A 16,543-nucleotide genomic window follows, 5' to 3' on the forward strand; every position below is an offset into this window, starting at 1 on the left:
TTATTTAGGCTCTGAACAAGAAGGAACACAGAGGGTGCGACAGCCCAGACCCTGATACTTCATATGTGCTAACTCCACATACAGAAGAAAAATATAAAAAAATTAATGAGGAATTTGATAATATGATGCGGAATCATAAAATCGCAGTGAGTACTAAAGTATGGTTTGTGCTTATCTTATGCATGAAGAGATTGATCCGACATCTTATTTTTACAGTGAGTTATGATAATAAATAGAAGGGGAAAAGAAGGTATTTTATTAACTTTTTTGCTCTATATAAATTTAAAATTGCTGAAATCTTATAATAGTTTATGTTCAGCATCTTTAATGTAGAAGTGAGGACATTCTAATTCAGGCTTTGCTGCTTACAAGCCCTTATATCTTTAGATGGGGCACCTAAACATCCTGAATTCTACTTTCTTAATCTATACAGTGAGTGGCTTTGCTCATAATTTTAAGATCCCTTCCACTTCTAAAATACCATGTTTTTTAATAAAGGAAATGAATAAGACTTTCTTCTCTTTCCTATGAGTTAAAACATATATATATGTTTTATATATAAGACATAAGACATGTGGGATTAAATAAATCTTGAGAATGCCAAATATTTCTAAATTGTTTCATATAGTTGCTTTAACATTAGTAGAGCTGAGTTTACTCTGGCATTTTGTAAAAGTCTCAGAAGCACTTGGCATTGATACCTTCAAATTCTTGTCATAACTGATTCTGGTAATAAGGAAGAAAGGCTTGGATTAATTTTAAGTTAAGGAAGCAATGTTCATAAACTGGTTGTAAAATAAATAGTCACTTTAAATTTTTTTCTGTGCTCATATAACTAACCATAGTGAAACAGTACTTTTTTGAGCTCATACTCCTGGACTTAATAGATTTTCAGAGTTCTTCTCACTGAAAGTTCCATAGTGAGAGCTGCTTAAGATTGTTATTTTGGATCTGATTTTCTAATTCTGTATATGAAAGTATAGCCTTCATAAGACAAATGGTTCCAATGCTGATATTTATTTCATTGTCAGAGCTAATTCTCTTAAAACAATGCCCTAAAGTGTACCTTATAGATAATTTTTCTTCAAAGTAGTCCTATAAGAATAAGCTCAAGAAGAATAACTTTGAGGAGGTATGCCATTAGTCTTAAAACAACACCAAAGAAAAACCCTTCTGATCTCACAGGGATGATGATATTCTTGCAGTTAGCATTAAACTGAAAATTGTTCTATTTTTGAAAAATATTTCTCGTTGTTTTATATTTGTTGATGAATTATTATAATTTTCCCACCTGAAATTATTGAATAGAGTACATAAGCTATTTGTAGTCTTCCAACTTTGAATTAGCAGTGTTACTTTATTATGCAAATCACTGTTTTAAAATGAAAGGAGAGGAAACTGCCCCCCCCACACTTTAAATTATAAAGAGGACTTATTTATTGTGGTCAACAATATATTGTAAATGGTTTATGGAAAAAATGGAAGAGGAAAATAGAAAATATCCTTTTAAAGGGGTATGAAATAATTTGGTGGAATAGAAGATGGCATTTTTTTTTATTGGTTGTTCACAACATTACAAAGCTCTTGACATAGAAGATGGCATTTTTAAAATTGTAATTTAATCTTCATACAATTTAAGGAAAATACCAGAAAACTCATTAATATCTTATCAGTAATTAATTTTGTTATTTAGGTTGTTTCTATGCATTTTCATTACACTCAGATTTCATTGTGTTACAATTATTTGTTTTTTCTTTAATTTTGCCCATTATGAATGTCCATCAGTCAAATCAGATTGGGGCCTCATTATTATGTCCCGTTGCTGTATTAAGTTAATAATTATGTGTACACTCTTGCTCCCTTTTGATATATTTGGGATCTCTCAATAGGAATGTAATGATATTAAACTGGTTTGCATCAAAGTGATAATTAATGCTTACTTGGTAATGACAGTGATAAATTTTATAATGTCTAAATTCAGCAGTAATACTTTAATATCAGGTTTTGACTTCTAATTTTCATCTCTATGAATATTTGAAATATAGAATATATACATTGTAGTATACATTAAATATAAAATTGAAAATGTTCATGTCAAACATATTCACATTCAAATATAATTCTAAAGAAGACAGCTTTAAATCTGCAAACTGATTAAGACTGTTCCCATTCTCCATTTGTAATAATTTGAGTTACCTTGTCAAATTAAAGTTCATAAGTTACTTAATGTAGGTGAAAATAAAACTAACAGTTTTCTCTTTCTTGTTTTTTATTTACAGCCTGGTTTGCCACCTCAGAACTTCTCAATGTCTGTCACAGTCCCTGTGACCAGTCCTAATGCTTTATCCTACTCTAATCCAGGGAGTTCACTTGTGTCGCCATCTTTGGCAGCCAGCTCAACATTAGCAGATTCAAGCATGCTATCTCCACCTCCAGCTACATTACATAGAAATGTATCCCCAGGAGCTCCTCAGAGACCACCAAGTACTGGCAATGCAAGTATGTAGTGACATCTGTACTGCTAGTTCTTTAACAAAGAAGATAAAAAAACTAGTTGCTAACATAGTAAGTTTCTTATTCTGTTAGTCTTAATTTTATTGTCTGAATGAGCAGGAGTCACTGCTACATAACTGAATGGCTACCATGGGACTAATCTTCTATGAGACTATTTTGGCAGGCAAAGTAGAACAACATAGAGAACCTACCATGTATCACAGTAGGTTCCTTATCATGAGAATATTTAACAGGCAGAACATTTAATTAGTATATCATGAATAGAGATTTGAAGTTGATTTTGTGTGAGCCATCCTGCTAGAAATGTGGAAATAAACTCATCTTATGAGAGTTAGTGGATTTTTTTTTTTTTTGGCGTTTCTTTCTGCCTGATTTGGTTAAGTAAGCAGAAATTTGCAGTGTATTTGCTGCATTAGCCTGTGAGATTCAGTATTTCCTTTCTCTTAAATCCTAGATTTGGTGATATTTAATATGTACTATCTCCATTCTTATTTATATATATCATTTGGTATTAATAACACAGAAAAGCAAAACCATTCTAGAGCTTACTAGGTAAATTCCTGTGTGTGGGTGTACACACACATACACACACACACACACACACACACACACCATGTATAGTAATGTATATTACATGTATAGTTTACACATATATATGTGTGTGTGTGATACAGAATATATCAAATCACACATTAATGTGAACTTCAGACTGGGCTAGTTTTTATTTTGATGTTTTTTAGGAGTGGAGTGAAGGTTAACCTCTGTTCAGTTCATACTCAAATAAGGAGAGTTCATTTATATTCATTCTCTGCCCTTCTCACCTCTTCATAATGTTGTTAGGTGGGATGTTGAGCACTACAGACCTCACAGTGCCAAATGGAGCTGGAAGCAGCCCAGTGGGTGAGTGAATTCCTACTGTTTAATTTTGTAGGCATCTGTCTCGTTTGAAATATAAGGAATATTTTCCCTGAAACTAGGCCCCTCTACCATCTGAGGGATAATTTAACTAATACTTAACATTTTCTTGGAATATTCCTTTTATTGATCTTAAATTCAGTTACTCTTTATTCAGTAAATATTTATTGAGTGCTTCCTCCATAGCAGATATTGGGTTTTTACTAAAGACTAGATGACCTTACTGTACTATGATGATTTTGAGTCCTTTGGGTATAAACCAAGGAGTAGGATAATTGAGTCAGATGGTGGTTCCATTCCAAGTTTTCTAAGAAATCTCCATACTGCTTTCCAGAGTGGTTGTACCAATTTGCAGTCCCACTAGCAATGTATGAGTCTATCTTTTCCCCCACATCCTCGCCAACATTTATTGTTACTTGTATTCTTGATAATTGCCATTCTGACTGGAGTGAGATGGAATCTCAGTGTAGTTTTGATTTACATTTTTCTGATTGTTAGAGATGTTGAACTTTTTTCATGTTTTTTGTCTGTTCATGTATCTTCTTTTGTGAAGTGCCTGTTTAGTTCCTTAGTCCATTTATTGATTAGTTATTTGGGGGTTTTTGGTGTTAAGTTTTTGAGATCTATGTATATTCTGAAGATTAAGGCTCTATCTGAGGTGCTGGTGGTAAAAGATTTTCTCCCATTCTACAAGCTCTTTATTCATGTTTTGATGGTTCCCTTTGCTGTGAAGAAGCTTTTTAAAAAGTTTGATACCATCCCATTTGTTGATTCTTGATTTTACTTGTTGCTGGGCATGGTGGTGCACCCCTGTAATCCCAGTGGGTTGGCCCTAAGCAAATAAGTGAGACCCTGTCTCTAAGTAAAATACTAAAAAGGGCTAGGGATATGGCTCAGTGGTTAAGTGCCCCTGGGTTCAATCCCCAGTCCCGTCCCCCCCGCCAAAAAAATTACTTCTTGCATTTTAGGAGTCTTATTGAGGAAGTTGGTTCCTGAGCTGACATGCTGGAGAGTTGGGCCTACTTTTTCTTCTTGTAGGCACAGGGTCTCTAGTCTAATGCCTAGGTCCTTGATCCACTTTGAGTTGAGTTTTGTGCAAGGGGGGAGGTATGGGTTCAATTTCATTCTATTACATATGGATTTTGAATGGATAAAGAAAATGTGATGTACACACATACAAACACACACACACACACACAATGGAATATTAGTCATAAATAATGAATTTATGGCATTTGCCAGTAAATGGATGAAACTGGAGAATATCATGCTAAATGAAATAAGCCAGTCCCAAAAAATCAAAGGCAGAATGTTCTCTCTGATATGTGGATGCTAACCCACAAGAAGGAAGGGGAAGAATAGAAGCTTGTTGGGTTAGACAAAGGGGAACAAAGGGAAGGGATGGGGCATGAGAATAGGAAAGACAGTAGGATAAATTGGACATAATCTTCCTGTCCTTACATGAATACACAACCAGTGTAATGCCACATCATGTACAGCCACAATAATGGGATCCTAACTGGAACAAATTGTATTTATTCTATGCATGTATAGTATGTCCAAATACACTTTACTGTCATTTATATCTAGAAAGAACAAATTAAAAACAAAACAGATTAGATTGTGACATCTACATTGAGATAGTTTCTTAAGAAGAAGTTTTCAATATCTTCTGTCCTCACCAAAGTTAGACTGTTAGTGACCTGCTTTTTTCTTACAACAGATTAAAATGGTTTTAGAAAGATTGGAATGCAAAGAAATGGTGGGCCTACTTACAGAGATGGAAGGAGAACTGAGAGATCTGTCTCAAGGATTTGCTTTGGTGGTCACAGGTAGACCATTGACCTTTAGCATAGTTGCAGCTGAATAGATTATTTTACTTGTGGGGCTCCACCTAAGATCACTAGCAATTTAAACACATGTCATAAATGTGTCTGCCCACTCCTGACATGCTGATAAAAATACATTATGATATTAATATCATAAAAACATAGTATATATGTCAAAAAGTTACAAGAATAAGTGTAGCCCTTTGGATTTTCTTTATACTAAGTCTTCTTGTTAATATGTGCTAGTGACATTTGTCATTGTTATCTGAAAGCAAGGTAGGAATTTACTCCCTCCATAGATATTATGTGTCCTGGAAACATCTGAAAACAGATCACTTATAGGAAATACTGTCAAATATTTATTCCACAAGAATATGAGGAGCCTCTACCTTAAGAAAATTAGGTGAGTGACTAAATTATTTTTAAAATAATAGAGAAATAAACACACATTATTGAGTGAGACAAGTTACAAAATGTATAATGACTTTAATGTAGGAATTAATGCCTAATTATACCTGTACTGTTTTAAATTTGTCTTAATGGAATTTAAACAGATAAAACCTGTTGTAGGTCTTATCTCTTATATGAGAACATACATGAAAGTATAATCCATTATACATTAAGACTGCAATGTGGCTTTTTTCTTTTGGACACAATTTTTATTGTTTGTATCCCATATCTCTTTTGTGTACATTTTCCCTTATGACTCTCCCCACAGCAAAACTATAAGTTCAGTGCCTACCAAAATTGGTAGAACCTAATATCTTCCTCCTTGTAGCAGTATCTGATATTTGCACCGTCCCACTTCTTCAATTCATTTGTGGTAGTTTACTGTTAGGAGCCCCAAAAATGCCTGAGAAGGCAAATTAGCTATAGAAGAATAAAGCCACTATCCCAGGCCTTATTATTTCTCTTGGCACATAAGCAAAACTAACTAGGCACACTCAGAAGCATAAAACATAAATGAAAACCTGTAGGGAAAAAGAACAGTAGAATCAGGCTCCTGTTGGAGTTATTAGGCGAAGATAAAGAAAATATTGAGAATTTAGACAGAGAGCTAGGAACTTATTTTTAAAAATGGAAATTTTAGAACAAAAAATACCATGTTTTAAGAACTGAACAGACCAGTCTTGTAACATATGGAACAAAGCAAATAGTAGAGTTAATAAACTAAAAGAAAAAACAGGAAATAATTAGAATTGTTGAGACATGAAAAGATGAAAAATTGAGGAGAATAAGACTGAGAGGATACAATGAAAAAGCCCAATATACATTAAGTTGTAGTTCTAGGAAGTGAAAAGCCAGAGAAACTTGGGCAAAAGTAGTATTTGAAATAGTGATTAGTATTATCCAAAACCAGTCTTCCCCCCGCTAAAAAAAACTCAGATTCAGAAAGTTCTACAGAATTCACATGCAATACAAATGATATACTTATGAGAAATTTTAGAATAGAAATTTGGGTATGTACCTCAGTGGGAGAGTGTTGCACGAATTCTCTGAATGAGAAAGATAAAGTCGCTTTATCTATCTATCTACTTATTTATTCCTTTATTTACTTTTATTTTTATGTGGTGCTGAGGATCGAACCCAGGGCCTCGCACATGCTAGGCAAATGCTCTATAGCTGAGCCACAATCCCAGCCCGTAATGTTGCTTCTTTAGGGCTACTTGCCAGGAGAGGTGAAGAGGGAGACGATAGTATTCAAGTAGGATTCCATGAGCATTGTATGTTTTCTATTACAAGTTTCTAATGGATAGAGATTCGTGTTGTCCATCATATAGGACTTCTCATCAAATTAAGTGAATGGGTCATCAATTATTTCAAAACCTGTGGTCTTTTTTTTAGTTCCAGAAACCTCAAGCAATTCTATATACGAATAATACAATTTGAAAACTTTAAAAATACGTTTTTGCTGATTTGTTGAATAATCTGATGCATGTTTGTCAAATTTTATGGAATGTTCATCACATATGATAAAATCAAGTTTTGCACGTTGCTGTGTAGAATTTTTTCAGAATGCTTCGAAGTTTTGCTTGTCAATTAATGTATTCACAGCAAAACATTAATGACATTACTGTCTAGAGTTTAGCCCTGAATGAGTAGTATTAAGGACACAGAATATTTTCCAGCCACTTGAATATGCATTATTTAAGCTGACATGAATATTTACATTCTGAAATATGAGCCAGATTGATAATTGGATAACCTACCTAACATCTGGAAACTATAATTGAAATTAGATCTGTTGGGGCTGGGTTTGTGGCTTAGTGGTAGAGCACTTGCCTAGCATGTGTGAGGCATTGGGTTTAATCCTTAGCACCACATATAAATAAATGAATAAAATAAAGGTCCATCAACAACTAAAAAATATATTTAAAAAAAGAAAATAGATCTGTTAAGTTTCTGGAGCATAGGTATGCAGCTTGCTCAAGAGCATTTTTTTTTCACATTTTAGTAAATTACCATGATAACTTAAAACACATTTTAACAACAATCACATTAAATTAGGCTTATAGTAGTGTCAATTATAGTAGACACTTTAATTCCTAAATTTATAAGTTGTAGCAAGATGTGTTATTTATTGAAAGTATCTGCTGCACAAGTCTATCTCAACAGTATATTCATTTTTTTCATAAAATTGGAGGTAAGAAGGCATATAAGTTAGTATACCACTCTACAAAATAACAAGTAGTACATATGAAATTATCTTAGCTTTAGCCTGGCAAGTTACCAAAAACTTACATCATCTTGCAGTCATTATCTGCTGCAGACTCCTGACTTCACACTTAGATCCCCTTTCCTTCTTACAACTCAATTCTTATGAGTTACTATGGTACCATATAAAAAACATCATAGCCAGGTGTGGTAGCAGGAGGATCCCAAGTGTAAGACCAGCCTGGGCAATTTGGCAAGACACTGTCTCAAAATTCTTAAAATTTGAGGAAAAAAAGCTCTGCGGATACATCTCAGAGGCAAAAGTCTCCCAGGTTTAAAACCCTCCAAAAGCATGGAAAATAGTATTCATGCTTCTTGATGATATGTTCTTTTAAATTCTGTATTTACATCATATAATGTCTTTGAGAGGAAATACTGCTTTTATTCTTCATATATTCTAGATATCAGATACAGAAAATATTCATGCCATTATATATTAAGAGAAACTGTTAATTCTTGTATTACTGTGCAATACCAGTTCTATTAAAACGTCTCATTTTGAATAAAATTATTTGAGAAACATTTATGTTCTCCAGATGTCTGACTTAGCAGTTACTTCTGCCCAACTCAGCTTTCTGAAGGATGCAGGAAATTGCTCTGTGGGTTGTGGAAAAGAGATTCAGCCCAGATTTTATACAAACCCTTTCAAGATAATGGAAACAATTCATGAAGTAGGCTCATAGGGTTGACTGAAATACCAGTTCTCACAGAAAAATTAAATCAGACATATAAATTAAAACTTGTAGGTCACTTTGTAAGAAGTTTCAGAAAAAACAAAAGGAATTAGGTGAAAAGGAGGAAAAGAACTAAATAACATCTGGAACCCTGAAATTCGGAATGAATGACACCTGCTAGAGAGAAGCAGCCGTTCCTAGGTGCCCTACTTAGCATTTCTTTTCTTTGCCCCCAGGCTTTCAGAATTAAAGCATGAAATATAGTGATTAGGATTCAACAAAGTTGATTATATCACATTAGCAAAATGTTAAATTTTTAATTCTCAAATAACTCACCTAAAAAGTGTATCTTTTTCAAACTAAATATAAGAAGAGCCAGGTGTGGTGGCGTCCGGCCTCAACAACTTATCGAGGCTCTAAGCAACTTAGTGAGACCCTGTCTCAAGTTAAAAAATAAAAAGGGCTTGGGTGGTAAAGCACTCCTGGGTTTAATTTCCAATATCCCCTGCCCCCCAAAAAAGTACATTAAAGCCTTCATTTTCTTCAGAAAGTTATATTTATAAACTCTCTTAAGCCATCTCTTTCTAGTAATAGTTTTCCAAATTTTAGAATTCGTATGTCTGTTTATCAGTTGACCTCTTTATTATTATTGTCTTTGAAAGTGCTTTATAATCTGCCAAGTACAGTATATTTTGATTTTTTTTTTTTTTTGGTACCAAGGATTGAACCCAGAGGCATTTAACCACTAAGCCACATCTCCAGCCCATTTTATTTTTTATTTTGAGAGAGGGTCTCACTAAGTTGCTTAAGGTCTTGCTAAGTTGTTGAGGCTAGCCTTGAATTTATGATTCTCCTGCCTTAGCCTCTTAAGCCACTGGGATTATATGCATGTGCCACCCCACATGGTTTACAGTATGAATTTTAAGTGGTTTGTTTGCTTCTTTGTTTATTCATTTGTTTATTTATTCCAGGGATTGAACCCAGGGTACTTAACCACTAACCACCCTTTTTTAATATTTTATTTAGAGATAGGGTCTCACTGAGTTGTTACATACTTCACTAATCTCCTGAGGCTGCCTTTGAACTTTTGATCCTTCTGCCTCAGCCTCCCGAGTTGCTGGGATTTCAGGTGTGCACCATTGCACATGACTTAAGTGGTTTTAAATTATCGTGCTTCTTTTCTATTTAAGAAACATCGGGAGAATCAAAATTATCTAGTATCATTTCATTTCTCTAGAGTTCAATCTTCTCCGGATAGAGTATTAGGAAGACTTTTAGATCAGTGTTAAGTACACAGCAGACATTCAGTTTTGGTTAGTCCTTCCATATATGTTAGTAAAAGAGGTGTGTGTGTAACATATCTATTATGTACTTATTTTTAGTGAATTTTCAAGTTTTCTCTTTTTCTTTATAATGGCTAGAAAGCAGTAGAACAAATATAGCTACCCTTTCCTTTTGATTGTCCCTGGAGCCATGGGTTTTCTAGGCTGTCTTACCTGCGATTGCTTACACCTATTCATTTATGCCTTGAGCCTATCTTTTTTTTTTTCCACATTTATCCATTAGGCTTCCCTTCTGTTTTCTTCTCTCATTCTTCTGTCTTTTCAAACTACTCAGAGGTTAGTCCTACAAAGGCTTCCCTAATTATGCCTACATACTTGAGACCAGTGCATACTTCCTGTTTTCTTGTAAGTTTTATGTGGTTACCCTTAGTTGCATTACTTTTGCCCATATTTTAAGTATAAATTTGATATATTCATACCTCTGCAGTGTGTTCTTGCTAACTAGAGGAAAAGTTACTTGAAGACCATGAAGGCTTTTTTGTTTTGCTTCTTTTGCCCTCCCAACAGTACTTTACATACAATAGAGGTTGAACCATTTTTACATGGTTGCAGATATTGATAACATGTGAATTCTGAGCTCTACCCAGAGAGCTTAAATCTTCTTCAGCCCTTCAGAATTCTAGTTAAGAATTCTGAATATTTTGTTCTTGGTCAGCTCTGTAATACACACTAGGAATAGAATTGCCAATTATAAATTTATTTTGTACCGTGCTTTTAAGTTAACCTCTATGTGCCAAAATAGAAAAGGCTTACTCAGAATTTTTCAAATTACAATAATATTACCATATTTATAAATAAACTTCTCTTATTACTAAAAACAAATGCTGTATGTGGTAAACCTATAGTTTTTACGTTTTGTTTTTTAAAATTGCTGGTCTTTAAAAAATTGAAACAAAATTAATTTTGTATGAACAGTTAACACTATTTTATGTCTAGTAATTCAGTTTTCATAAGATATTTTTACAAATTCATTGTATAATGTTTTCTATTCTTCACTGGTTTATTTGCAATAAACTTAGAAATCTAAATACCATATGATACATAGTTTCTTTTATAAACGAACATTCATTACATGTTTTTATATACTTGTTTCTTAGCTGATGAATAATAGATAATTCTAATAGTATAGTATCAGTTGCAACTCATAGAAAGCTACCCTTAGGCTTAAATGGCATTGGTATCTTCTAAGTGGTACAAACTGCAAACATAGTTTAATTTTAAAGAGCTTTTACTTCCTTTCTTTGGTATTCTCTTTCCTTTATCAAGTTTTTTTCTCATTTTGTCTTTCTTCTAAATCTCAAAATGACTTAAGAATAATATGCTTCCTTGGAAATATTTTTTGGAATATTCCTGAACTCAGTCACTGTGGTGGGCAAGAATGTTTTATATTCATTGCCTTGGACCCAAGTCAGATGTCTTGTCATCCAGCCAATTTGTGGCAAGGGGATGAGGCTTAAGTTGTGGAGTCATCCCCACCCAATCCATAGACTACTACATACAGAAGGGACTAGAATATCTAGAATGTTTATGAAACCAAATACATTTATATCTCAATTGGTGACCAAAAGTTCTGTGTGTACAGAACATGTACCACAATGTACCTGTTTCCTTATTTCACCTAAGGGAGATTGACACTTCTATTAGGGAATGTTAAAAGGTAGGAATAAGATGATTAAAATTAGATAAACCATAATTATTTAGTACAGACATTAATGTAACCTGAAGAAACAGAACAGGGAAAAGTAGAGCTACTAAAAGAAGTTCTTGTTGGAAATGAAGCATTAAAGCTGAGTGCTAAGTAATCTGCAGTTAAGGAGTTGCCTGAAACCTAGTGTAGTACCTAGAACCTTATAGGGGTACTTTTGTGTCATAAGAATGAAAGCACAGTCATTTTTTAAAACACTGTCTCCATTATTGTAATCCCCAATGTGAGATGACGTATTAGGAATGTGTGTTGTATTTTAAGTGCTTCTCATAGATGTGGCATTAGTGTTCAGTTTTATAATATAAGTGTTTGAGACTTTGGTTGACTAACTTGTTTACTAATTTTTAAAATATTCAAAGATACCTGGTTAGTTACCCGAGTGAGTTTTATTAAATCCATTTGCAACTCAGACTGGGGAAATGTGCTTTATATTTATGACAAAGTATTTTAATGACTCTTTTCACATTAATAAATTTTCCAGGGAATGGATTTCTAAACTCAAGAGCTTCTCCAAATATGATTGGAAATACTGGTGCAAATAGTTTAGGCAAAGTCATGCCTACAAAGTCTCCCCCTCCACCAGGTGGTGGCAATCTTGGAATGAATAGTCGGAAACCAGATCTTCGAGTTGTCATCCCACCTTCAAGCAAGGGCATGATGCCTCCACTGGTAAGTTGAACCTCTCTTCAGCTTTATTCTTTACAACACACATTTTATACATAGTCAGTCTGTATCTGCCTTTAGAATTTTCTGTATGTCTTTACAGCCCACAAAACTTTTTTGATATATATATTTGTATTCAAAATTAGTATTTGAAGAGACAATTCTATTTGAAATGCACAAAAATTACATTAAGGAAAAATAAGAAACAAATTTTTCTTAGTGTTTATTTGAAATTAAAGCTAAATATGGAGAAGTTATTATGTTAGTTCTAATTTTACCAGGCTAAAATCTTTGCTTAGAGATCTAATTCCCAAATTCATAAGTTAATTATGATTTATTTCTTCTCTGTACTTTGAATCTTTCAGTAATTTATTATATTCTTTTCTGAGAAAGAAACATTAAATTATTTGTTAGAAATTCTACATACCAGAGAGAACTATTACAGAATAGTTTATTCATACAAACTTTAGATGAGCTACTCTCCAAATAATTTTTTGCTTATTCCTTCTCAAATAACCTTTCTATTTAACTCTGTAAAGAATGCAATACCCCCGCTCCCAACTTCTTGACAGTGTCTTTAGAACTTTAGAGTTCTACTCTCATTTGCTTTTTCATCCCATGTCTGTGTTTGTAATGGAGCAAAAGAATATGTTTATCCCCCTTAGCTTCTTGTAGAAAAAAATTAGAAAACATATGCCAGGTTTAAAGCAATTTTTAGTGTAACAACTGCTTGAATATTAGCATACTAAGTAATGTGCCAAGTGTTCTTTACCAGGTGCAGCTGGTAAACATGCCTTTTATGTTTTTGCTAAGTGAAAGTGAGGCTATCAGGCTTAGATAATAATTCTATATTTGTTTTTGTAGATTACAAAACATTGTATATGCATTCTCTCATCTGATTCTCAATTAGACTTTGTGAAAAAGGAAAGATGAGAAAACTGAGCTAAAAATGCCAGGACCTTTGAGATTTAGTCTTGTACTCTACCCAGGTCAAAAAACAAAGAAGTACTTTTTCATTTGGGTGTACAGAAAGCTGAAAGCTGTAACACTCCGAACTTTATAATGAAAAAACAAACAAACAAAAAACTTGAACGTACAGCAGATTCACAGTTTTCCTTGAATCCATTATAGTGCAAAGATTTCAGGGCAGTCAGCTGGCCTGAAGCTTAGGGAAAGACAGATGCTATGGGGAGAGAGAGGACATTGGGGCACTGGGCAGGTCACAATGACAGGAGTTAAACTAGGGTGGTTAGTGAATTACTAGAGACCAGGTGTGCACTGGCAGGGCTATTTGAAACATTTGGGTTCACAAAGTAGGGTGAATCTGTCTTGTCTTATAGTCTTTTCCATCATGAGCCCCATTAAATACTCCATATGAAAAATCAGGAATGTCCTGGAAAAGCCTCCCTTGAAGGAGAGAAGGGGGAGAGTGGCTACTATATTAGGAGCCAAAACATTTGTTTGAATCTTTCTATCCTTTTTCTTCCATGAAACAAAAACCTCTGTGAGGAAGTAAACAACAGTGTGACTCTTAGGGCACTGGAGAAATCCCATTGTATCTGGGGAAATAGAAAAGGAAAGCTATCTCAGTCTATGATGGAGGAGCAGGAAGACAGGTTAGGTGCACAGCAGTGCCATGAGAGTGGCTATATGACTGAGAAGGCCACAACCTGTAGCACATTAGAGAGGTGATAGCTTAAAACATAATAGGACAGTCAGGGTAATAAACTGGGTAAGCCAGGACCCACCTGCAGAGGGATTTGAGCCTGTGGTAGAAACACTTGAGAGTATTGATAGCAACAGTAAAGATCAAACACTGTTCAATTTCTAAGAAAATTAATTAATACCTATTACTACAGGCCCATTTGAAGGAATTGCATTGTCTATAAGTCAATAGGAATTATCTATACTGAAATTCAAAGAAAAATCAAAACAAAACTAAACACAGAACAAAGTATCCTAGAACTGTGGAATTTGTAATTGGAATTCCCCCTCAAAAAAAAGAACAGCAGGAATAATAACAAAGTAGGGTGAATGCTATCAATACCCACACATATACACATATATATTTAGATTGCTAAAAGCAAAAGGCAAGAAAAATCAAAGACAGCCAGAGAAAAGAGACCTATTATACACAGAACAAAGAAAAACTCTTAACCCAGAATTCTATACCTAGCAAAATCGTTTTACAAAAATACGATTAAAATACTGTTCTTAAACAAAAATCATGAGAATTTATTGCCAGCAAATCTACTCTACAAGAAATGTTAAAGTCCTTCTGTAGAAAGAATGTTATGTCAGCAAAAACTTGAATCTACACAAAGAAATGAAGAACAGTGGAAATGGAATAAGCAAAGATAAATCACTTTTCCCCTACTTCTTATATAAATCTTCTATTTTCAGTTTTAGATTTATAGAAAGATTATAAAGATAGTATAGAACATTTGCTCATACTGTGTCAAATTTCTTCTTAATTCATATTAGTATGGTACATTTATTAAAACTAATGAACTAATATTGATATAGTATTATTATCTAATGTTTTTGAGGAACACTGGTTACATATTTTGTAGGATGTGTCTCAGTTGAGATTTGTCTGATGTTTTTATCATGATTAGACAGGGATTATTGGTTTTAGGAAAGAATGCCATGTAATTAAGGTGCCATTGTCATCACACTGTGTCCAGGGTGAATACTATGTACTGACTAATTGCTACTGTTAACTTGGTTACCTGGCTAATGTAAGTGTTTAACAAGTTTTCTGTTTTACTTCCTTGTTTTCCCCTTTCCATACTGTAGTTTTTGGAAGGAGATCACTATATGCAGCCCAGCTTAAGGAATGGGAATTAAGACTATCTACCTCCTTGAAAGAGGAGTATCTACATAAATTATTTGGGTTCTTAGGTATAGACTTATCTGATCTTTCTCATTTGTTTAAATACTTATTTATCTAAATATGACTTGACTCATAAACATTTGTTTTAAATTTTGGGTTATAATGAAATACCACTTTTTTTTTTTTCCTAAACTGTTCTAGCTTTAACTTTTGGGAGCTGTTCACTTCTTTCCTTTGTCCCTTTGATATACGCTTATCCTTGTGGGATTTTTTGCTTGTTTTGTTTTGGTTTTGACAGCGGGTGGAGGGAGGGTAATTTTTACTTTCTGGAACTACTAGGTTCATCTCATGTATTTCCTGGGCTAGTCTTAAAGTCAGGCATTTCTCCAAGGAACCCTGGTTCATTTTACTGGACAATTATTATTAGTGTTTCCTTCTTTTTAATTGCTCTAAGAGGCAGCTGATTTTATAAAGTAAATATGTTGGCAGTATATTTTCTGTCTATAGCATATGTAAAAATAAAATATATAACAACAAAGGATGGGAGGGAGGAATTGGATATACACTGTTATAGGTCCTTATTCTACACATAACATACAAAATGTTATTTGAAGGTGAACTCTGATTAACTATGTATATTGTAAACCTTAGAGTATCTACAGAAAAAGAAATTTAAAGAAGTTAAATAAGAAGTAAATAGAGGAGAGTAAGTATAATTATGAAAAATCCTCTGATAGTTAAAGAACAGCACAAAATTTTAAAAAGGAAGATGGTAGATTTTAATCCAACCATTCAATGTGGTCAGAATACATCAAAGACAGACTGTCAGATTTGTTTTTTAAAAAAGGCAAGGCCAAACAATATATAAGAAACCCATTTTAAAGACATAAATGGATGGAGAAAAATATACTATGCAAATAATAACCAAAAGAAAGCTGAAGTAGTCATAGTGATTTCTGACAGTGTAGATTTACAACAACAAATATTGTCAGGGAAAGAGAAACATTACATAGTTCATTTTTCAAGAAATAACACCTCAGACCTCCAAAATATGTAAAGTGAAAACTGATAGAATCAAAACATGAAATGGAAAAATGCACAATGGCAGTTGTAGTCTTCAAAATTCTTCTCTCAGTATCACTCAGCCAGCATCGCTGAACATCACTCAGCCAGCCTGGCCTAAAACAGTGTTTTGTTTATAAAACACTCAACAGCAGTAGGACACATGCTTTTCTCATGTATATGTAAAACATTCACCAAGATAGATCATCCTGTGTCATAAAACCTACCTTAGCAATTTTGAAGAATTGAATTCATACCTATTATATTTTCTGGCTCTAATGAAATAA

At 33.7% G+C, this 16,543-nt stretch overlaps 1 protein-coding gene across 7 annotated transcripts in view; it reads left to right on the forward strand.

Moving 5' to 3' along the window:
* Positions 1–16,543, forward strand: part of Mef2a (myocyte enhancer factor 2A) — a 151,659-nt gene that overhangs the window by 115,306 nt on the left and 19,810 nt on the right. For 5 of the 7 annotated variants that reach the window (XM_077800280.1, XM_026394707.2, XM_026394703.2 and 2 more), the window contains 4 exons: positions 9–146; positions 2,280–2,499; positions 3,355–3,414; positions 12,177–12,364. In XM_077800280.1, coding sequence (XP_077656406.1) covers positions 9–146; positions 2,280–2,499; positions 3,355–3,414; positions 12,177–12,364 — 606 coding nt within the window. The remainder of the gene's footprint in view (positions 1–8; positions 147–2,279; positions 2,500–3,354; positions 3,415–12,176; positions 12,365–16,543) is intronic. The other 2 variants (XM_026394708.2, XM_026394705.2) reach the window with 1 other exon arrangement.

Source organism: Urocitellus parryii, chromosome 6 (genome assembly GCF_045843805.1).
Source record: "Urocitellus parryii isolate mUroPar1 chromosome 6, mUroPar1.hap1, whole genome shotgun sequence".
NCBI classification, from domain to species: Eukaryota; Metazoa; Chordata; class Mammalia; order Rodentia; family Sciuridae; genus Urocitellus; species Urocitellus parryii.